General features: G+C 43.2%; 1 protein-coding gene across 2 annotated transcripts; it reads left to right on the forward strand.

Annotated features, from left to right (window-relative positions):
• The first annotated feature begins 7,943 nt into the window (after positions 1-7,943).
• On the forward strand, positions 7,944-23,926 carry RNF5 (ring finger protein 5). 2 transcript variants are annotated; one of them, XM_044419398.1, is made up of 6 exons: positions 7,944-8,109; positions 8,920-8,938; positions 10,381-10,493; positions 19,476-19,530; positions 19,996-20,082; positions 22,476-23,926. In XM_044419398.1, the coding sequence occupies exons 1-6, from the start codon at positions 7,970-7,972 to the stop codon at positions 22,596-22,598; spliced, it is 537 nt and encodes a 178-aa protein (XP_044275333.1). In that variant the 5' UTR covers positions 7,944-7,969; the 3' UTR covers positions 22,599-23,926. The 2 variants fall into 2 exon arrangements, with proteins under 2 accessions (XP_044275333.1, XP_044275334.1); XM_044419399.1 differs by having other exon boundaries at positions 7,947-8,109; positions 19,971-20,082.
• Positions 23,927-24,109: the final 183 nt, after the last annotated feature.

The following is a 24,109-nucleotide window of genomic DNA, read 5'->3' on the forward strand; positions in this document are numbered from 1 at the left end:
TACCCTAGTTGTAACTTATGTCCCATTCATTTCATGGGACTGTTCTAAGTAGGACTCAAGTTGGATTTTACCGGCAACCAGGGTTGCTCAATTGACCACAGCCTTCTCCTACCTGACGTATTCTGGATGGATCTGTCTTACTAATAGGGGGGATCTAGTGGACAGAGTAGAAGTCACAGGTTCCCTGGGGGAAAGTGACCATGCTATTCTTGAATTCTCATTTATGAAGATAACAGTCAACTGTAGCCAAACAGGTATCCTTGACTTCAATAGGCCCAACCTTAAGAAATTCAAATCAATGTTAATTAAAATCCCCTGGTAACTCACTCTAAAGGGAAAGGGACTCCTAGAGGGATGGGGAATCTTAAAAAAAAATTCTCAAAGCACAACAACGACTAATTTCAACCCCAAAAAGTGGAAAAGTCAACAGAGGAAGCCCTCATGGCTCCACAAAAAGTTAAGAGACAACATGAAAACAATAAAGGGAGTGGAAGGGAGATCATGCCACAAGAGAAGAGTATAAACAGACAGCAAAGACTTGCAGGGACGGAGTGAGAAAGGCTAAAGCAGGTTATGAACTAGCAAGCAACGCTTGCTAAAAACCAAACAAGTCTCCTTCAGTTACATCCAAAACAAAAGACAAACAAAAGAGAGGGAAGCTCAACAATTCGACATGGGTGGCAAAAAGAACGGATGACAAGGAAAAGGTAGAGTTCATTAACTCCTCCTTTGGCTCAGTCTTCTCCCACATGAGAAAATACCTGCCTACAGAGGAGGAAGTACAAGAGGAAAGGTCGGATGGCAGCCTAAGATGAACAGATGAATGGTCAAGGAGCACCATTCATCATCTGAATGAGCTTAATGCATTCACATCCCCAGGATCTGACAAGCTCCATCCTAGAGTCATAAAGGAACAGGTGGAAGAACTCTCAGAACCACTATCTATAATCTTTGAGAAATCTTGGAAAATGGGAAGTGCTGGATGACTGGAGTAGAGCTGATGTTGTCTGCATCTACAAGAAAGGGGAAAAAAGAAACTGGGGAACTATACACCACTCAGTCTAACATCAATCATTGGGAATATACTGGAGTAAATTATTTAAAAAATTAGTCTTCAAGCACCTTGAAGAAAATGTAGTGATGAACAGAAGCCAACATGGATTTCTTAAGAATAAGTCATGCCAAACTAACTATTTTTTTTGACTGGGTAATCTCTCAAATGGACAGTGGAAATACGATGGACATTATTTACCTAGTCTTTAGCAAAGCATTCAACAAAGTGCTTAATGACATCCTGATTAGTAAACTAGCAAAAAGTGGGCTCAGCAAAACTATTATTAGGTGGATCCACAACTGGCTACAAAATCAGGCACAGGAATCAACAGCACCTTCTCAAGCTGGAGAGAAGTAGCAAGTGGGGTTGCACAGGGCTCAGTCCTGGGACCAGTGCTCCTCAACATCTTTAATTATCTACATGAGGAAATCAAGGGAATAATAATTAAATTTGCAGACAACACTAAACTAGGCAGAATAGCTAACACCCTGAAGACAAAAAGAAGATCCAGGATGCCCTAGACAACCCAGAACATTGGTCAGAATGCAACAGAATTAAATTCAACAGGGACAAATGCCAAGGAGGGAAAAACCAAATGCATCAATACAAGATGGGGAATACTCAGCTCAATGGCACTAAAAAACAAAAAGACCTTAAAGTAGTTGTAGTCAACAAGCTAAACATGAGCCAGCAACGCAGCTGCAAAAAGAGCAAATGTTATTTTGGGATGCATAAATAAAAGCATAACTTCCAGAACAAGAGAAGTACTAATTCCTCTTTACAATGCACTAGTCAGACCTCATCTGGAATACTATGTTCAGTTCTGAACACCCAGGTTTGAAAAAGATGCAGGAAAAGCTAGAAAGAGTTCAGAGGATTTAGAAACAGAAATGATCCAGGATTTGGAAACAGCCCTGCAAGGAGAGGCTGACAGAGCTGGGCATGTTTAGCCTTGAGAAGAGAAGGCTATGAGGCAATATGATAGCATTCTACAAGTACCTCAAAGGCAAGGAGGAAGGAAAAGTTATATTCTCACTCACCCCTCACTCATCCATGAGTGTAGGACATGGAACAACAAACTTAAACTGCAACACACCAGATTCAGGCCAGACATCAGGAAAAGTTTCCTGGCTGTCAGAGCGGTACGATAGTGGAACCAGTTGCCAAGAGAGGTGGTCAAGGCAAAACTGAATCTGAGTGGGATGGTGTGACTTGGTATCTATTCTATGCATTTATAATTACAATGCCCAGTCTTGCCCAATCCATCCAAAGTTGGATGTTGTCCAATCCATCCAAAGATCACCAAGTTGGGGATGGTTGTATTAACACTTCCTTGAGACCTCTGATGAAAATGATTACTTTGTCTGTGGAAGCTCACGCTGCAATAAACTTCATATCCTCTTTGAACTGCCCAGAGACTTTCTTGACATTTGCTTCGAATAAAATATGTGTGTTTATTTGGAACGATACTCAAGGAGTTCAGTGAATCTTTTCCTAAGTAAGCAGGCATAGGGTTGAAACATGAATTAGTATACATCGTTAAAAATGAATGTCCAATGCCTGGTAAATAAGGGATTTCATATTTCAATGCTAATTATCACATCTGAATCTCATGTGTTTGGTGTCGTGTGCCATCAAGTCATCTCCAACTTAGGGCAACCCTGTGAATGAACATCCTCCAGAATGTCCTATATTTACAGCCTTGCTCAGCTCTTGTAAACTTTAGGCTGTGGCCTCCTTTGTGGAATCGTTCCATCTTGTATTTAGTCATCCTTTTCAACTTTCAGAGCATTATTGTCTTCTCCAATGAGTTTTGACTTCACACAATGTGCCCATAGAACCAGAGCTTCAGTTGCATCATTTTTGCTTCCAGGACAAGTTCTGGTTTGATTTGATCTAGCACTCACTTGTTCATCTTTCTGTCAGTCCAGGGTATTCACAAAGTTCTCCAATGCTCCAATCAATCAATCAATCATTTTTTCCCTGTCTGTTTTCTTCATTGTCTGACTTTCACACCCATACATAGTGATCGGCAATAAAATATTGTGGATGACCTTGCTCTTGGTTTTTTCTAGTTTCTTCATTGCTACCTTTCCAAGTCTCAATCTTCTAACTTCTTGGCTGTATTCTTCATTTGAATTGATGAACGAGCCAAGGTATGTGAAATCTTTTCAATTTCTTTATTGTTAACAGTAAAGTTCTATAATTCTTCATACTCGTAGTTTCTGTTTTCTTAATGTTCAGTTGCACTCCTGCTTTTGAACTTTCAGTTTTATCAGGAGTCCTTTCAGTTAATTGGTACTTTCTTCCAGTAATATAGTATCATCTGCCTATCTGAAATTATTGAAGTAACTTCTGCCAGTTTTCATTCCTGCTTTCTCTGATCCAGATCCACCTATTCTTATGGTATGATCTGTGTACAAATTGAGCAGATGAGATAAAATACACCCTTGCTTGACACCATTGCTTCTGTTTCTTCATATTCCATCCTCAGTGTAGGTTCTTGTCCGCAGTACAGGTTTTGCATCAGAACAATCAAGTACCAAGTCACACCCATTTCTTTCAGGACGTGGTGGTCCACATAGTCACAGGTTTTGCTATAATATAAAGACTGATTTTCTGAAATGCTTTGCTGCGCTCCAGTAGTCAATGTATATTTGCAACATGATCTTGAGTGCCTCTTCCTTTCAGGAATTAATCTTGAATATCAGGGCATTTTTCATTCTGTATAGGGTAAAATTATTTGTTTTTACCTTTGTTTTTAAGCTTGAACATCACTATGTTTGCATAGAAAATTCGTGCAGTGGCCCTATAGTTGCTGCACTCTTTAGCATGCCCTTTTTGGGGGATTGGAATGTATGTTAAAAGTATTTAGCCTGTGGAACATGGTTTTGTTTTCCACATTGGCAAAACCTTTTAAGAACTTGGACTGGTTCAGTCTCTGCAGCTTGGAATAGTTCTTTTGGCATCCTCCCTACTCCAGGTGGTTTGTTTCTTCCAAGTCCTGTCAAGATAGCTTTCACTTCACTCTTCAGTATTGCAGGCTCTTCCTCATAGGTGTTATTTTTGAAGGAACCAGCCATGTTTTTATCTCTTCTGCATAGTCTTTCTGAATATTATTTCCGCCTTCTTTTATCCTGGTCAGATAGTATGTTCCCTTGTTGGTCTTTCAGCATCCCTAACTGAGGTTTGAATTTCTCTTTGATCCATCTAGGCTTTTTGCTTCCGTTTTTGCTTCAGGAATTATCTTTTTACATTCTTCCCTAATATTGCCACTGGTTTCAGTCAACGGTTCTTCTGGTTCACAGTCAATTGAGTTTAGTAATGCAAAGCTGATCTTTATGTGTGCTTTACATTTCTCAGGAATGCCATTTAAATTGTATTTTGATACTCTGTTTCTCTTAGAGAATTTTTTCAGCATTACTCTGATTTTTTTATAATAATAGTTCAGGGTCACTACCACAATCTGCTCCCAGTCTTGTTTTAGCAGCAAGAATGGAGCTTTCCCACCTCTTACTTACTTCTATACTGGTTGTCTGGTGCTCTCCCATGTGTACAGTCATCAGATTGGTTGTCTGATATATTTGTGATTAACAGATGGTTGCCTTCACAGTTCTGTGAGTCATTCTCTTGCCTTGCTTCTGACCCCAGGCCCTGTTTTCCCACAACATCTGATTTTGCTTTATTTTCTGCTTTGGTGTTCCAATTGCCTATGGTTAACATGCTGCCCCTGAGGGTTTCCCATGGGCAGCTGGTTGACTATTCCATGAACAGTTGGACCCTTAGTCTGATCCAGCAAGGCTCTTCAATGGACATGCAGTCCTCCCAGTTGGTATAAATCAGCCTTCCCCAACCTGGTGCATTTAGTATTTGGACTGCAACTCCCAGAACTCCCATGCAGCAGGACCATTGACGGAATTCTGGGTGTTGTAGTCCGGTCGTGTTTGGCAGGCACAAGGTTGGGGAAGGCTGGTATAAATGGATGGGATCTGGGCTCCTTAAGCAAATTGACCAGAATTTAAATGTAGAGAAGCAGACTGTGACCCAGTGACTTGTATGCCTACTTAGTCTGACTGTGCAGGTACTGTATATGGCTGGCCTCAAGGTCCTTATAGCTCTCCCTTCTTATGGTTGTTTATCTTTAAACCAGACTTGGACTTAACATCCCTTCAAATAGAGGACTATCCTCTGACAATCCTCCAAATAAAGAGCTGTCCTCAGGAAAGTAGGCTACCTAGTCATACCACCTCTTTCCAGCCCTCCTCTTGGCTCTATGTGGGATCTGCATCCTACTCAAACTAATAATCTTCCCTTCTCCTACAAATATTGAACTAGAGTTTAGTTCATTGAGAAACTTACAGATCCATTCATATTCAGCCAATCAGTGTAGCAGACTTAATTACTAGCAGTGCAATATAACTGGATTTAGCATACTTAATTCTGCATAATCAGGCTGTCCATGTACATAAGATCATTTCTATTTATTAATTTGTTTACACATTTTTAGACTGCCTGAGAGTCAAAGCTCTCTGGGTGCTTCAGGCAAGATTACCCATCTATTGCTTAATAATGCAATCCTATGCACACTTATGCAGGACCCTTTGAATTCAATAGAACTTCCATGTAAACTTATACTGTTGATTGTATGTGGGATACCAGCCATATCCTTATTTTCAACTGGATATGGCTGTGTATGTATAGAATTACAATCCAGTAATGGATACAGGGGAAGAAAGATTATAAAATTTTATGAAAATAGAGTTAGTTCCAGATTTGCAAAGTGCCCTCTCATGGCCCCCATCTTAATTTGCTGTGCCCTCCTGGTTTGACTGGTAGTGACAGCATTAGGGATCAGCACAGAGCAGCTATTGCAATTTTCCATGATGGCCAGGTTTGTTTTATTCTGGGGTATTCGGGGAAATTAAGTTGTGGCTGTCACTGGCTGCCTGAAGTTTAAAAAAGAGAGAGAGAGAGATGACTTGCCCACTCATTCCATATACAAAAGCCATTCGGACTGGCAGTTGAATTTTAAGTCATTAATGGGGATGGGGCAGTGTCCCCATCACACCTGAAGGTGACAAGCCTGAGGCAGGCCCCCGAGATCTCTCTGGCAACACCTTGCTGTCACTCCCCAGCTGCCACCACAGGCAACTGACTGACTCATTTTCCAGTGCTCAATATGTTTTGCACCAACTGTTCCATCCCAGCCCTTGTCTGAGTTATTCATTTATTTTGATTTATATCCTGCCTTTTTTCCTCAAAGGACTCAAGGCAGCTTACATCATTCTCCTCCTCCATCTTATCCCCACAACAACAACCCTGTGAGGTAGGTTGGGCTGAGAGTCTGTGACTGGCCCAAAGTCACCCAGTTGGCTCCATGGCTGAGCGGGGACTAGAACCCAGATCGCCTGAGTCCCAGTCCCATGCTCTTAACCACTGCACCACACTGGCTCTCTTACCCTGAGTTACCAATTGATCTGCCTTGTGCTCTCTTAGGATTCAGGAGCACACAGGAAGGGAGGCATGTTCACCCCTTCCGTCCTCCACTCTTGGCCTAAGGAGAGTTGATAAAGTGGGATGGCTGTGGGTTGCCATGGCAATAGCAGGGATGATTCTCATTCTAACAGGCCAATTGGAAAACTGGCAGCAGTAAATCTCACTGAATTCACTGGTTTTAAGCTCCCAGTAAGTATGTCTAGCAGAGTATCTAACCAAGTCAACCCTAACAGACTTCAGTGGATGTGTGTAGTAATGTCTGACTAGCCTTTGTGTGGCCGTTGGGGGGATGGGAATGAAAACGTGTTGCAGTGATGTTGGGAAATGTGTGTTGCTGGAATGCTAGTGGCAGATGCACGTGTGACTTGTCATGGTGGCCACAACATTCCTGGAAGCTGAGGTGTGCCCGAGAAATTGTTGCAATTTGTTGTGTTTTGGCTTGGCTTGGCTTGGCTTGGCTTGCTGGCATGGGATGCAATGCATGGGATGGGATAGAAAGGTTGCTAGGCAAGAGCATCACTGTTAAGCTCTTGTTTGGTTGCTATGGTAACACTTTGCTTTTTTTTTTTTTTTAGTTAAACCTGTACCAAGTAGTTAATGACTATATATCGTGTGGAGACTGCTTACCATAGTGAAGGGCTGTAGACTGCCTGTCGCCACAGACACCCAGCACGATGGGGAGGGAGGGAGGGAGGGTCACTTTTACAGTTGCCGTGGTAACATAGTTATTGACGCTAGCTTAGATTTTACTAGAAGTTGAGGCCCCAGAAAGGAAGTAACCTTTGACCTTCCAAGACTCTGCCTCTCATAAAAGGATCATCTTGGTACAGCTCAATACGCGATAAACCTTCGCAAATATGCCAATCATTTTGATCGAAATTTCCTGAAATTTCATTAGCCAAGCTGCACGTCACTCAAGATTAAGGCTTCTCCCAGTTCTTGATCCCAAATCTACAACCAATCACGACCTGCTAGACTTTTTCGAAGGCGTGAGCTTGCTCTTGTGCGCTTCAATAAGAATTAAAACGTCTTCCCCGAGTTCCCGCCCTCAAAGTGGTTACTTGGACTTTTAAGAGGTTTCAGTTTCTGTCAATCAGGCTACGCCTCTCCCCCCCCCACCCCAGTAGCATGACACCTTAGTTTGTTCTATCCAAGAGGGCGGGAGAACAAGACACGCCAACCAATAACATGTCCTCAAGTTTTGACACCCAACAAATGTAGCCCGTAAAAAAAAAGCTTTGAGCCGCCCACACAGAAATGTAGGCGGGACTAACCCAACGTGTACAATCGGTTTTGCAAGGTACTACACTTGACTGCGCCCAATGAAGTGTCGACAAGGTATGAAAGACGGCCAGAAGAACCAATGGCTAAGGAGAAGGCGGTTCTAGCCCCCTCCTTCTGTTTAAGTGAGGGCGGAAGATGGCGGCGGCTGGGATGGGTGCGGGAGTTCCGGACGGGGAAGCCGAGGGGTCAAATCGCGATCGCAGCGCTTTCGAATGTAACATCTGTCTGGAGCCTGCAAGGGAAGCCGTCATCGGACTCTGCGGCCACCTGTACTGGTGAGGTGGGGGAGCGGGCGAAGCAGAAAGGGGTGTGTCGCCGCGGAGTTGGGTGGATGAGGGGCTGCTACGAAGACGTGCCGAGCAGGGTGGTTGGCAGTGAGGGCTGCCGCTCTTCTGAATGCCCCTGACTTTAGGAGCAGCTTGACAGGTAGACTTGCACCAGGTGAAGTGTTTCCTTTCTGGCTTTCTGTCCATGCTAGTGAAAGTCTTTACCCGTTGAATTTGCGATTGTCAGGTAAAGGCACGGATGTAGCACCAAAGTTATTTTAAAGTGCTAATCCTTAGGTTATTTTATTTATTTCTGTATTGCTCTGCCCGCTAGCTGAAGCCCTTCTTAATTAAAATCTAAGAGGGGGTAATGAACAACATGAAAGGGTAGGTAGTATGGTTTAGCAGTTATAGAGTGTTTGACTAGAACCAGAAAGACTGAGCTTTCATAAGGAACATGGAGTGATCTGGGGCCAATCACATCCTCTTGTATCTGGCAGGTATTCAGAGGAAGTAAACATACTATTATATTTAGATCTCGCCTTTTGTCAACCACAAAACTCTGTTGGTGTAGAATTCCAGTTGGCAAATCCCTTCCAAGCATGGACCAGACTCATCCCTGCTTAGCTTTAGCAAGGTGGTTGCCTCATTCCCCTTAAGACTGTGCTCTGACACTTGGAAACGTACAGGCCCAGTCACGTGGAACATCTCTATGTGGTCCTGCTTTATTGCAGAATTTCTCTACTGATTTATGTAAAGTCAGATGATTCTTTAGAAGAAAAAGTTATGCTCTTGTTTTCTCTCTTTTTTTTCCCCCAGCTGGCCTTGTCTTCACCAGGTGAGTCTCTCTTGGGTTTACATATTCTTACGCAGATGCTAATGTGTAGGTCAGCACTGTTGGGTGTTTGTGATCTGTGGCTGAAGGAGCCTGCTGGGAAATGTGCCCTTTGCTGATAGAAATTGTGTGTGCCTTGCCTGCCTCAGCTTAAGCAGCAGGCTTTTACGGGAGATCTTAATGCATGTGTGCCTTTGAAGAATTCTTGAAGGATCTCTCAGGGGCTGTTCAACGTGCTAACATGAGAAAATGTTACCCAAACAGTGTACCTCTGCCTGATAGCAACCATCAAGGGGGCCTGTTTCAGTTCTGCTTAGTATACCACCTTAGCACACATCTGCCTGATTTCTCTTGTGGACAGAATACCAAGCTAGATTAACCTTTGGTCTCATCTAGTAAAGTATTTCTTAGGAGAGCTGCTCAATAAAGTGAGTTCTTCTGCAGCTGCATTAATCTCTGGCTGTATTTAATTTCTAAAAATAACTTCAGAAATTACTGTAGGGTAAAAATAATTAAAGCAACAACAATCCCACACTTCGAAATGTACAAACCATATGTGCATGTTGTTCCGTAATAAGAACTGAAAAGAGGGGATAAAATTAGAATGGTACAGTTCTGATTATTTATATTTAAAATTCCCAGTTCTGTTGCAAGAGTGACAACATTTCCTGAATGCAGTTTTACATAACTGATGTTTTTATTTCAATATGTAATATTTTCTCAGTTATACTGATTATAACTTTAAGTTGGACACCTTTTTGCATTTTAATGCTAATAATTTGTATATTAACCTAATATTTTCTTTCTTCTTTTATCCATAAACCTTTCTTGAAGCATGTCTGTTTCTGAAAATTATTGAATTTCAGAACTGTCTGGAAACTAAACTTCCTCTTAAATCCCAGTTAATGTAGAAACCAACTGTGCTTACTTGGGGGGAAGGAAAGGAACTTCACACCTGGTTGGAGTCACTTTGAATATTTGTGAATATTTAATTTCATAGACCTGAAATTAAACTCTTGTAGTGTCCTTTATTTTCCCTGTGGCTTCTGTTTCTGAACTCATACTTAATGAGTTCATACTTAATTAACTTTGCCATTAATGGTTGCCAGAGACCCTTATGGTACCTGCTCAACTGAATATCTTTGGATACCAGTCCTCTCCAACCTGGTGCCTTCCTGATGTGTTGAACTATAACTCCCATCAGCCTCACTCAGCTTGGCTGGAGCTGTAATTCGAAAGGCACCAAGTTTGGGAGGACTGTCTATATACTGATGTGCTCAGGGACTGCCTGACAATCCCATAATCTGCCATCTGATGCTTGTATTAGATGTGGTTCTGGACTGCCATGGAGCAGAGAATCGGGCTGTCTCTTGATTTGCATATTTTTTGTGGGGGGAGGCAAAGATTCCTTCTTATTCACTGCTGCCTATCTCCCCTGTCTCTAGTGGCTAGAAACACGGCCGGAGCGTCAAGAATGCCCTGTGTGCAAGGCCGGAATCAGCCGCGACAAAGTCATTCCTCTTTATGGACGTGGCAGCTCTACGCAGCAGGACCCCAGGTAATACTTTCCCAGTGCAGCTTCCTTCTTTCCTGCAATTATGGTCATCCTCCAAGGAGTAGAATTATGGGCTAGAGTGGCCTTCACTTCTAGCCATATCCCCTTCCTCCAGACTGGTCTCTTTCACTAACCCACCCAGGCTGCTTGTATTATCTCTGGCAGGAAAGCCTGCAAAGAGGTATCTTTAAAATATTTTTGGTGTTCTTCCTTAAACAAACAAACAAAGACCTTTGGAGCAGTTTATGGTTAGTAAACAGTTCTTGCTTGCAGGTTTGCAATCTAAAAAAGCATGGCCCTCATGGAAAAGGAGATGGGGCAAGAAAAGAGGAAAAAGGTAGATTTTCAGCAAGGCTGGTGCAATGACCGTGCTTTGCTTTTCATCCCCTGGGGAGGCAGGTAGGCATTCCAGCAATAGAAACATTTGTAGTTACAAGTTGGAGTTACCCGCTTGCCTCTCACCAGTAAGATGCAGATTTCAGTCCAGCAATCCAGCCCACTGGTGACTGGTGGGCCGGAAAAAGCCACAGCCGGATCACGAATGCTTTTGCCAGTCAGCAAGACCGTTGCTAGGCAGCCGTGCTGTGGCCGAGCCCCATGGTGGCCTCAAAGGTCTTGCGTAAGGTCAGAGACTATGCCGACCTCTCTCACATCTGAAAGCCCTGAGTGGAGCAGGAGGAGGCGATGCCTTCAGTTCAGCTCACGATCTGCAACACACAGGCAAGGCTGAGGTGTTGATCCTGGGAATGGCTTGGAGGAAGATGAGCAAGAGTGCTTTTAGGGTGGAGATGTAGAGGCAAAGCCCAAGAATAATTAAAGGGACATTTTTCAAAAGTGAGAGGAAAAATAAAGGAACATAAAGAGTTAATGCAAATGGGAAGAACGGATCTAATTCATGAAACACGTGAAATTTGCAGTTTGCTCTTTGAAGGACACTCTGCAGCAATGTTGCCACGGCAGCCTTATCAGTCTATAACCATGTGATTTGCCACGTTTGCAAGGTTTGTGCTGCAGACGACAGCCTGAGAGTCTGTGTGTGCAAGGACATGCATGTGCTTGCATGTAAGAGGTGTTAATATAAAAGAAACAGGTTAGGGCTAGGTCAGTCCAATCTATCTCACAGGGTTTTTCTGAGGGGATATTTAATGTGATTGGAAGAAAATTGGGGTATAAATGTAATAAAATACAATTTTATTGGAATACAGTGGTAACATTCAGTGTCCGTTTTGTTTTAAAGAAGTTAGTGATTAATAAAACTACATAATGTTATAAGACCTTTAACCTACCTTTCTGAGCACACTTCTCTCACAAGATGGCTTAGAATAGTATGAAAATAGGAACTAAATGCACTGTCGTGAGTACACGGCTATAAGTTGTTTAGTTATGTGTCTTTACTTTCTTGATATTTCACTCTTTTTCTCCCAGTATGTTATGCTGCCACTAGGAGTTAAATTCCAACTTATTAATTAACCTTTTCTTTGATATTGTACCTAAGCTGTAAGGCCCCTTCATTGGACTATGTGGTCCTGAGGATGAGATGCTGGTATTCAAACAGCCTAGGACTCTGAGTTAACAATAAACAAAATAAAACTTTATTTGCACAAGACGTGTGTTGGTTTCAAGATATTCAGTAACCTATTTCCTTAGTGAATAAAACATCATCAGTGTACATTAATAACTTCTGACTGAGGTATTAAACTTTTTCCCTTGATGAACACTTATCACACACAGATCCTCCTTTCTCAACTGAAGGTATTTTATTTATCTCAGTTTAAGCTTTCCCTTCTGAACTCAGGTTTCTCTCACACTCTTAAAATGCTTGACAATATTGGCTTTTGACTTTCCCTGATGGCTAATCTCTCCTCTGAGAATTCTACTTCCTTCCCTTTCCTTTTGGATCTCTAAAGAGATCCCTAAAGGGAATCCAATGAAAAGGATTCCTCTTTGGATTCTGCAACCTGTTGGCTGACCACAACTCTGCCTGTTAACTGATGACAGACCAATAGTATCTATTTCTCTCTCCAGCACACTTCCAAGTTCTGCCAACACACTCGCTTACTCACCCCCCTTTTCTCCCCTGAAACTTAGCAACATTTAAAGGAGCACACTCATAACACTTTAAAACACACACACACGCAAATATTCAGGAGTGGCGGCTAATAGTTTTTAAGTCTACTTAAACTGGCATAAATGTGTCTTCCAGGTTTTTTGAAACATTTTTATAGTAAGATTGCAATGGCAACAAAAGAAAAAGATGACTACATAGATTTGAATGTGTCAGTTTAAATGCATACATATGAATTGTATGTCTACATGTGTATCCAGGTTTCTAAAAACTATACATAGTTGACAAAAACAGACCAAATATCCAAATAAGCTTCTATATGTGCCACCCATTCAAATGTTGAAACTGTTGTAGGCTCTTCAAACCACTGCATTACAGGAGGTGAATTTAACCTGCCAATGTGGTAATGTCAGTCCTTTAGTGGTCGGAATGGCACAGAGAGTCCATTTTCACTCACCGTACATTAAGTTCCTGGAAGTAGGTAGATCATCTAAAAGAGCATATACATCAGTAAATATTAAGGAGTGTCCAATACAAAATGTATCTGTATAATGACTTCTTCCCCAGAACAAAAAGTATTCGGCATGACCAGAATGTTTACTTAAAAGAAGCTTAGTCTAACACCTTTTGTAAACTGCCCAGAGAGCTTCTGCTACAGGTGGTATAGAAATGTAAATAATAATTATAATTATATCAAGCATTAGCTGTGTTGTGCCTCCAGCAATAAGCTGACTTGTTAAAGGGTTTGTAGCATCCAACAGCTATGAAACAAGAGTTTTTGCTGAATACATTTCAACTTGAGATCAGTAGATGCTTCAGATATAGATAACAAGGTGATGGACCATTGATTAGGCCATGGAATAATTCCATTTCTGCTGAAGACTTTGTATAGCATAGGTATTCACCAATAACAACTATTGCTGAACAAAGATTTGCCTGATCAGCCTCAATAAGTTATTGCAAGAGTGAGAGAAATGTTGATGCTGTAAAAACGGCAGGGCCAAATGAACAAATAGACATGAACAAATACTGAAATTGCAAGTATTTCCATTCAGATGCAGTTGACTAATCATATTTAACTTATAGAATAAAGAATTAACACTCACTGCCCCCCACCAGTTGATCAAAGGCCAAAAATCTTAGCTTATCTGTCTTTGTCTGCCACAGAAATATTTTCTTATGATTTTTAAACATGGATTCCCTATCCTTTTAACATGAGGAAGTTGATCCAGATGTAGTTAGAAACATAGAAACTGAGCAAGTCAGAAGGGGTCTCCCGGGCCATGTAGTCTGACCTCCGGCACCAGCCGGCTCCGCTCACGACATGCCCACCATGTGCATATCCAGCCTATCCTTGAACACCCGCACCGACGGGGCCTCAACCACCTCTCGTGGAAGCCCATTCCACACCCTCGGGGTCCTGACTGTCAGGAAGTGCTTCCTGGCATCTAAATTGAGCCTTGGTTCCCTGAGCTTTGCTCCGTTGGAGCGCGTCCTGCCTTCCTCTGCAGGGGAGAACAGGTCTCTACCCACCTCCGTGTGACATCCCCTCACATACCTCTATGTAGTTGAAGCTACATCATATGCTGCACATGTCTGACAGCTGTAACTATAGGAGGCTATATCGGAGAAGGGGCTGGATTGGAAATAGACTCAAAACATTCAGTTTATTTCTTCCCTTTAGGAGCAACCTGGGGTAGAAAATAATTCCGCAAGTTTGGAGCAGGAAAATATTTGTGAGAGCTTCTGGGATAACTGAACATGAACTTGTGTTCGCTCTTTGTGGAGCTGGGACAGGGCAGTGGTTCTTAACTGGCTTTTATTTTTATGAAAACATTTATATGCTGCCCTTTGCCGCAGCCTCAGGATGGCTTGCAAAAACATCAATATAAATAACAATAAGGTAATACAAATCTCAATAAAACAATCAATAAACAATACATAGTACAATAATCAATAAAAATAAATCAAATCAAACAAATCAAAAGCGACTGTTAAAAACCTTTAAAATACTAATTTTTAAAATACCATTTAAATAAAAAGGTTTGAAGGGTTGTATGCTACCACTCATTTCTAAAAAGCTGCTTTCTCCCTTCACTGCTGTTGCAAGAAGGGCTTCTGGGCTTATTTTGCATATTATTTATGGATTAGAATTATATCCTGCCTTTACCTTGCATGGAACACAAGGTGGCTTACATAATCCTCTTTACCATTTTATCCTCATAACAGCCCTGTGAGGTAGGTTAGACTAAGAGTCAGTGACTAGCCTAAAATCAATCAGTGGGCTTCATGGCAGAGTGGGATTAGAACCTGGGTCTCTCAAGTCCCAGCCCAACACTAACAATTGTCTTGCACTGGCTTTATGTGCAGCACTTAATCCAGTCTCATCCAACCTTGACTCTCCAGATATCATTAGATAGTATCTGCCACTGTTCCGGCCAGCCAGATGGTCAGGCTGTTGGGAGGAGGTGTCTGAATTGCAGCAGAAACAACAAACTGAAACAATAACTGGCCTTGTGCTATGTTAAAGACTTACCGATTCATTGCAGCATAACTTTTCAGGGACCAGAGTATGTATCATCAGATGCATGAAGTGCATCTGAACACCCTTATAGAGAGAATTGTAAGTCAGGGAAGTCAGAGATAAACAAAATGCAAAACATATAGGCAATGGTGCTTCCTTTAGAATCCTGCCTGAGACCTGGAAAGCCACTGGCTATCAGTGTTGACAGTACTGGAGCCTTGGTATGACTTCAATAAAGGCAGCTTCTTCTATTCAGTGTAAAAATAGGACACACAGATAGTATGTTGTTGTCATGCAACAACCCCTGATCAGATATTGTTTATGCAAGTGGTTGTTGCATGACATGCGAACCCATGCACTTTGGGTGTGCCTGTAAACAGCCCAAATGACTTTTGTTCTATTTGACCTACAAATAAATTCCCAGAATCCAAGCTGTTGTGATTACATTGCATTTACAGCTTGCATTTTTCTCCTTTGTGAAGAACACAAGGCAGCTTGCTTAGCTCCATTTTATTCTAGCAACATCCTTGTGAGGTAGGTTAGGCTGCGGCTGAATGTCTGGCCCAAAGCCACCCAGTGATGTAATGGCTGAGTGGGTATTAGAACCCAGGTTCCCAGTCACAGCATGCAAACCTTCAATTAATTAGCCGACCCCGTGACTGTGGCTGCAGTGGGGAGCCAGATGACACAACCCTACACTTTGTTTACTTTTGAATGGAACCTTCCTGTGTTTAAATGAGCACCCCTGTTGCCAACTAGAAGGATGTTTGACTTGGATGCCCAGGGGAAAATGCCCATCAAGGTGGGTTAGTGATGATGATGAAAGGAGATTTTGTTGATGAGCAGACTGGATATCTCCAGTCAGAAGCATTTCTTGAGAAATTCTGAGGAGCAGATTATCTCCTCAGTAAAGGGAATGGTTCTGTTTTAACCAGCATTACACTTAATGTAATGAGGCTTGTTGAAACTGGTGTGCCCCCATTCTGAGTTCTTTGAAGATGAATAAGGCAAAGACTTAAAAGCATTTTACAAATCAAATAAAGTGGTGTGAAAATGAAAAATAATAGGTAGTTCACCTGGCAAGGGAGTGGGTGTTCTTGTGGGGAAAGAAATGTGAAATAAAGATGTCAAAGTTTGCTTGTTGGTAGAATCTGGTTTAAAATCTTTAGTGAAATTCTATTCTATTTTTACTGTTTTTGGTATTTTATATTGTATTTTATCATTCCTTGTACACTGCCTAGATAAATGTGGGTATTAAGAGGTAGAGAAATAAAATAGTATTGTCCCTAGTGATATCTTGCATATATAATTGAAATGAACTATAGGCCAGCCTTCACTAATAATGGAACCCCCCAGACAAGGGCAATACTTAAAAGAATCTGAGCTCAGCCCACAGAATACAAATGTGTGTAAGATCTGCCTCTGCTGATGTATATCTTTATATGCAAATTTAGAAACAATTACCAGGATTTATTTCACAGGAGGCAAAGCAAGCCAACATGTAATCCAAATCATCTCAAATAAAATAAAATCAGTTAATTTGCATCCTGATTCAAATCCTTCTAAACATTTTCTGCTCCTCATACTTGCCATTCAAGGGAAGTTGTGCGGGGTGGCTGTAGCAAGTGGAAGGAAAGTATTAACCGTTCCCTCCCCAGCTGCAACACTTCAAAATGGACCCCCCCCCCCCCATGGCAACTGAGGCAAAGCCCTTCCACTGGCGCCAGTTGGCTCTGTGGTGTAGATCCAGGTTCCTGGGAAACAGAGTTGAGGTTGAGGCCCCACAGGCCCAGGTCTAACAATGCACATGCCTCCAGATTAGGACCGTAGCTCCCATCAGCCCCAGCCAGCTTGGCCAGTAGTGAGGGTTGATGGGTGTATGCTCCCAAACAGCTGGAGGCATGAACTTCAGGAAGATTGCTACAGACTGGAGGCTGCTCTGGGCAGGGATCTGTCCACAAGCAGCATGTGCAGGGTGCGCAAGCACTAGCGCCCCCCCAGTGGAACCGGCAGTCACAGGACAGGCAGGCTGCCCCCTGTTGGGGCACACCCCACTTCTCTTTTCCTAGGGAGGGGTGTGCATTTTTTCATTTCAGTTCTGTGTTGATAGGTATCCATCAAAATCCAGAAATGTCTTCATATTCAGGATGCAAAGAGCCATGTAAAAAGCAAAGCTGGGAGAAAGCAAACTGCACAGGCTTGTGCCTCCCTATCACTTTGTCTAGCAGCAGCAGCAGCAGCTGAAGAGATCAGGCAAGGCAACCTGAAAGTGTGCTTCATTTGTTTAATGTACCGAGATTGAGCCAAATGCCATTGTGTAAAAGGTGACTTCCTCAGAATGTCAGCCTTCTCTTTTCTTTTCATGTTTATGTAGCCCATATGGCTATGGAAGAGTGCTTGAAAATCTGCACAACGCTGGTGCCTGTTGAAATCTGAGATGCTAAGAGGGTTTGCTGGATAAGAATTCCAGCGCTCAGGGCCTTGGGGCACCAGGAAGCTCCTTGCCAGGAGAACCAACAGGAAGAAATAGTTCGTGCTGCATCCGCTGTGTCGGGCTTGTTGAATCTTGACCCATGGGCCAAATCCAGATTCCCAGGTGGCCATGCCCCATTCTTTGACCACAGATCATTATTTGGTGGTTTTCTGCCTTTTGTGAATGCCCCCCCCCCCCACTTTCTTAAAAATTTAAAATCCATTCTTTAGGGATTGTTAATGGGCGTAAGGGGTTTCAGGTAAAATATGCCGGTATGCTTCCCCTCTGTGTGCCCCCCCCCCCGCCCCCGCCGCCCCGCCAGCTTTTGAATGCAAGTCCCTGAGAAATGGAACAGGCTGCAAAAGCTTCAACATGGCTGGTTTATGTAATACAAGTAAATTTACATGGTATTATCTTTATCTTAGTTGTATGGTTTTGGGGTAGTGCAGAATCAGAATAAATGCATGTTCTTTCCTGTTTATTCCTGCTGCTTCTTCCCTTGCTCTTCCTCTGGCACCCCTTAGGGCTGGGAATGGAAACCCTCTGGAAAGGGGCATCTTCTCTATAAACCTCCTCACATATAAAATGGCATTGATAAATTAAAAAGAAGGCCTTGCAATCATTGTGTGCCTTACTGTTCCCTTTCCCTTCCGTGATAGGGAAGATTAGGCACTGCAAAGGAGCAGTGCTGGCCTGCTCTCTTCCCTGCCCACTGGAATGCCTCTTTTACTCCCTCTCTATGCTGAAGTAGATAAGAAGAGTCCTGCTGGATCACGGTCCATCTAGTCCAGCACTCAATGCACACAGCCGTCCACAAGGTCCCTCAGGCGGAATGGGTGCAAGACCTCTGCCTGCCCAAGCTCCCCAGTGACTCAAGGTAGCACACAGTCAGTAAGGCTTGTAGGCACCCTCCTCCATGAAATCTGCCCAAGCCCCTTTTAAACCAGTCCAAACTGGTGACCATCACCACTTCCCACGGCAGTGAATTCCATAGTTTTACTATACACTGTGTGAAGAAGTACTTCCTTTTATCTATCCTAAATCTCCCAGTAGTCAGCTTCATGGGATGACCCCAGGTTTGAGTGTTATGGCAAGGGGAAAAATGTGTTTCTCCCCATTTTCTTGACACCATGCAGTACTTTAAACTTTTCTATAGTATCTCTGATTACTTCCCCGCCCCCCTGCCAAGCTAACAGTCCCAGTTGTAGCTGTTTCTCATAAAGGAGTTGCCCCAGCCCCTTGATAATTTTAGCTGCCCTTCTCTGCACTTTTCCCAACTCTGTAATATCCTTTTTCAGGTAGGGTGGCCAGAACTGAACACACAATTCAGGTGTGGTCATACCAAAGAGTTGTATAAGGGTAATAAGAGCTTGGCAGCTTTATTTTCTACCCTGCTCCTAATTATGCCTAACGTGGAGTTTGCCTTTTTTCACAGCAGCTGCAATACTGGGATGACATTTTCATTGAGCCGTTCACCGCTATCCCAAGATCCCTTTTGCTACGTTACTGCTAGCCCAGATTCCATCAACTTACACTTGAAGCTTGCCCCAACATGCATTACTTTTATGCTTGCTCACAGTGAATTGCATTTTCCATTTTGATTCCTATTCTCTCAGCTTGGAGATGTCCCTTTGGCGCTCCTCTCTAAGTAGTCTGGTGCCATCAGCAAAACTGTCCACTTCATTGCTTGCTTCTAAACAGCATTATGCTCCTGACCTCAGAGGAACACCCTGCATGGTTCTTTCCATGCTGTGGAGGAAGCGGATTGGAGAATGAATTCCCAGCTCCAAGGCAGGAGCCTCGTTCCAACCTCACATTTAGGGAATCCAAAGCATTCTGTGGCCTCCAGATGATGCCTAGGGGTCATTGGACCATTCTGTTGACATATTAATGAGATAGATATTTTTTTCCTCCATCTAACAGGTTGAAGACACCCCCTCGACCACGAGGGCAGCGCCCAGAGCCAGAATCTCGAGGGGTAAGAAAATCCTTTCCCAGATCAGCTCCATTTTTTGCACCTTTCCTTTAGTGTTAATTATTGAACTTACTGGTTCATTGCATGGGCCATCCTGGGAACCTTTGGTTTGTAGGGTGGTGTATCATAATATTAAACAATCAATGTTTACTATTTGTCTGGAGATCCAGCATGGTGAAGTGCTTAGAGTGTTGGACTAGAACAATCGAGATGCAGGTTCTAGTCCCTGATCAAACCTGAAACTCACTGGGTGACTTTGAGCCAGTCACAGACTCTCAACAATCTAACTGAGAGGGTCATTGTTGTGAGGATAAAATGCAGAGGAGAACCTTATAACCTTCCTTGGCTTCCTTCCAAGAGGAAGAAAGGTAGGATGTAAATACTGTGTAACAACAATAAACAAATAACCCACTTTTCTCTCTTCTCTCCCTGCTGTCATGCAGGGCATGGGTGGCTTCCCTGATGCAGCCACAGGTTTTCACATGGCATTCGGCATTGGTGCTTTCCCCTTTGGGTTTTTCGCCACAGGCTACAGTGCCCCAGGAGAAAGAGCAGGTAATGCATTACTTTTGGCTCTTTTAAGCTTGAAATGTAAATTGGCCCTTGAGGACAGGGATGCAGGATCCTAGGGCCCCTGGTCCAACTTCTACTCACCTAAATTCCAGTCCAAACACCCCTTTCCTCCCAAGCACTTATCATTTTGTGGTTTCCTGGCTTTTGTGCAGTATTTTTACCATGTTAAAAGGTTGCAATCCCTCTCCAAGGGTTTTGTTACCTGGCAGTAAGAGATTTAGCCTAAAATATGCTGGTATTCTTGGCCTCTTCTATTTTCCTTCCGTCATGACAATCCCTAGAATGTGTCCCCTGAGAGCATATCCAAAGTCAAATTTGGATCTTAGGCGGAAAGAAGCTCATCACCCCTGCCTTAAGGGCTGTTCTGCTAGGCACCTGTGCTCTTCATCCTCTCCAGCAACCTTGGGATTCACCTCTGCGTTCAGATGCAACCCTTTTCTGGGGTTCAGCCGTACTTACCCCTCTTTGACAAAGTTCCAATGTTGGTTTTCCTTTCTTGGCATGGTGTCATATCTGTGCTAACCCACTCAAGATTGAGTGCATTGTTTATGGCTGGGCTTGTATAGGACATATTTTAATTTGCTGCTGCTACTACTTTAGTCTTTGCTTTAGTCTTTCATGCTGACAGCATACATTTAAATATTGGAGTGATGGGAATGTTCATAAATATTCCATGATGCCTCAGTAGCTGATCGCAGCCTAATGACATGGGCCGCTGGGAAAGCTCATCATCATCTGTGCTTTCTGTGTGCTATTGGTCATGTTTAAGTATCCGTGCCACATGCACGAGTCCTTTTGCTTGTTAATGCAGCCGTGCTGAATGACTAAAGCAGGTGCACTGCTGACATTAACACACAAATGGGCTAGTTTGCCTGTGGTCAGGGCTCTTTGGCATGACATGGCACACACATCAATAGGAAAGTCCATACTCCTGTAAGAATCAGGCCCAGGTTTTGACATGAGCAGAAGGAGGCACCAGAGCCCTGAGATGGCAGAATTAACCATACCACTCCAAAACAAAGAACTCTATGCAAGTAGAAAATCTGCAGTTTCTATTCGAGGCTCTTCGCCTGCTTTGCTGGGTTTCTAGTTTCAGGGAATACAGTGGTACCTCAGCTCACAAACGCCTCAGTTTGCGACCAAATCGGGTCATGAACTAAAATGTCATAAAATGTTTGACTCAGGTTGAGAACTCTGCATTGGGTGGCGCCCGTGATCGTGCTGGGGAGGGTGGGGATGGCTGCGCTCGTGCTCGGGGTGGTGGGGGGAGATGGCCACGATCTTTGTTGTTCTTTGTCACTTTGCTTCACATTTTTCTGATTAAAAAAATAGTTACAGAACGGACTAACCTTTTGGGGAAATTTAACTTGGCTCAATTTGGGTCACAACCAGAGTCCTGGAACGGATTAAGTTTGTGAGCCAAGGTACCACTGTATTTAAACAAACAAAACAAGACAAAAGGATCATTCAAACTCACTAATGCTGGAAAGCAGGCCTTGTCACTGACATGCTATTTTTACCCTTGCTGGGAGTTGTTCTGTATAATCATTTATATAACAATATCCGTTTATGCAAACATGTAAAATGTAATGGTATAGTGGTATAGTGATTAAGAGCATGGGACTGGGACTCATGTGATCTTTGTTCTAGTCCCCACTCATCCATGGGGCCAACTGGGTGACTTTGGGCCAAAGAGTCTCAGTCCAACCTACTTCACAGGGTTGTTGTTGTGGGGATAAGATTGAGAGCAACAGGAGAATGATATAAGTTGCCTTGATTAAGAAAAAAAAAGCATGATATAAATTTAACAAACAGAGGTCTACATAGTCTGGCATGCTGTTTCAACCAGTGGCCAGCAGGATACTACTGGGAAGTTCACATGCTGGACATGAGGCGGTTGAGGGAGGAGCAATTTAGAAATGTAAGTCCTACATAAAGTTTTTCAACAGCCTTTTCCAACCTGAAGCCCTCTTGGTGTGTTGAATTGTCCTGCTGGCTGAGAGGTTACACCATAGAGACTTCAAAGGGACAGATTTAGTATGAGGGTCAAAAAGGGAGAAAGGATGGAACCTTCTGAGGAGCAGCAGACATGGTGGAATTGGGCAAGTTAAGGTACCAGGCAGGTATGTGTCAGGATGCAAGTGCACAAAGAGAAGGGGAGGCAAGAACTACACTCATCCTGGAGAGTACAGCTCCCACTGCCTAAGATCCTGCTGGGGAAAGCTTCCCTCTAAGGTCACCTAGAGATTATGCACACTGGACACAGGTGACCAGATGAATGGCAGGCAATGGGTAGCATTTCATTAATGTTGACCTGGAAGGGCTCCATTACTTTCTTCTAATTTTGAATGTTTCTCTGTCTCTATTTTGCATAGATGCAGATGCCGCTCGGCCGTCAAGCTGGCAGGATTCACTATTTCTCTTCATTGCAATCTTCTTTTTCTTTTGGCTGCTCAGTGTCTGACTGGCTGGACCCCACAGGACTAGCCATATACTAAAGACTATTGGAACTGAATAGAAGGGCTGTGATATATTAGGGGGAAGGGCAGTTTTGGGGTGGAGGGTGACATTGCTTGCTGGCTGCACAAACTGGACAAGATGGGGGTCATTTAAAACTGCAGATGCAGGATATTACTCAGACATGGAAAGTCTTCTTCAACCTTTTCCTTAATCCCACCACAGAATTAAACTATAACAGAGCTACTTCTTGGGTGGTCATGCAAAATGGGGCACATGCGTATCTCCTCATGTAATCGCATGTATTGAGTGGGAGAGGAGTCAAATATCCTATGGCGGAGTTGTTTCCATCTCCCTCCTCAATTTAAAATTTCCAGAGCTTGGAGTGGGATTTGCGTCGGAAGCCTGTTGCCTGTTAGAAGAGGGTAGCAATCAGCCTGAGAACTACATTTAGCTGTTGGAGGGCTTTCTACTGATCCATCAAGGCTGTTCCACTTGTGTACCACCTTTATGTACATCTGTGGAGTAAAGGGGAGGAGGATGCAGGAGGAAGTGTGTGGTTTCCTGTCACTTCCAGCAATGAGGCTGATCTTGTGCACTCTCCTCTCCAGTTCTCTTCTGTTTTGTCACAGCTGCATCTCCAGTGTCTTATGTTGCAATTATCCACCTACTAGGCATCATACAAAAATGGAGAGAGGCAGGCCGTGGCTCTACCCTGTGATTTATCACTGCATCTATCACATGTAAGGGGAAGGGAATTCAGGAGGAGGGGCTGGGAGGGTCTCCTTTCCCCCACTTGCAGGGAAGAGGCAGGAGGGGAAAGGAATGCAGCTCACCCACACCATCTGCCATAGTATGGGAGGAGGCAGCAAAGGTAAGAACGGCATGTGAAGCGTTCATCAAAATCTGAGGTGTACAAACAGTAGAGGGCAAGGAGCATTGGAGGAACATGTCCTCAGCTTCAGTGGGTTATTTGGCCCCACAACCCATTCCCATGGACAACTCCAAGAAGTGGGATGGGCTTCCGATGTCTTAATATGAGACTTGTAAGTGGCCACAAGGTTCCCCATCTTGTTTTGTGGGAAGGGTATTTGCCCTTTGTCACTCTTTTGAAAGGGGAAATAAGTAAACGGTAGAGATGGGAATTGCAGGTCAACTGGTTGTATTTTTCTCTTCCATGCCTCCCAGTCTGCTGAGGATGCTAGAAATGGATTAGGGCTGGAAAAGGGATGCTCCTATTTAGGTTGCAGTTGGCTGAGGAGTTATTCTTGAACAGTATTTGATGGCCCAAAAGTCTCTGTGAACATGTGACCAGAGGAGAGAAATGTAAATTAACCAATGCTGTAATTAAATTAACCTATGATTCATATCCAGTTGCAGGAATTGAGTCTCTTTGCTAGGCAATAAGAAAAATGAGCAGGTGTATAAATGTGTGTGTGTTTATATATAATTTGTGCAATTTATTTTGCCAACTCATGTGGAAGGGCAGAGTCCTGTCCATAGCAGATAAATGCCTACTGCTTGATTTCTTGAAATCCATCCTTCTCCAATC

This window comes from Varanus komodoensis, unplaced genomic scaffold (genome assembly GCF_004798865.1).
Source record: "Varanus komodoensis strain SLA01 unplaced genomic scaffold, ASM479886v1 scaffold102, whole genome shotgun sequence".
In the NCBI taxonomy this organism is placed as follows: domain Eukaryota; kingdom Metazoa; phylum Chordata; class Lepidosauria; order Squamata; family Varanidae; genus Varanus; species Varanus komodoensis.

What these genes read in the sequence shown, in the direction of transcription:
- RNF5 (XM_044419398.1), top strand. Translation starts at nt 7,970, where the DNA reads ATGGCGGCGGCTGGGATGGGTGCGGGAGTTCCGGACGGGGAAGCCGAG. An exon ending in CAGAGCCAGAATCTCGAGGG is followed by an intron (nt 19,531 to 19,995) that starts GTAAGAAAATCC and finishes TCCCTGATGCAG; the next exon opens with CCACAGGTTTTCACATGGCA. An exon ending in TGCCCCAGGAGAAAGAGCAG is followed by an intron (nt 20,083 to 22,475) that starts GTAATGCATTAC and finishes TATTTTGCATAG; the next exon opens with ATGCAGATGCCGCTCGGCCG.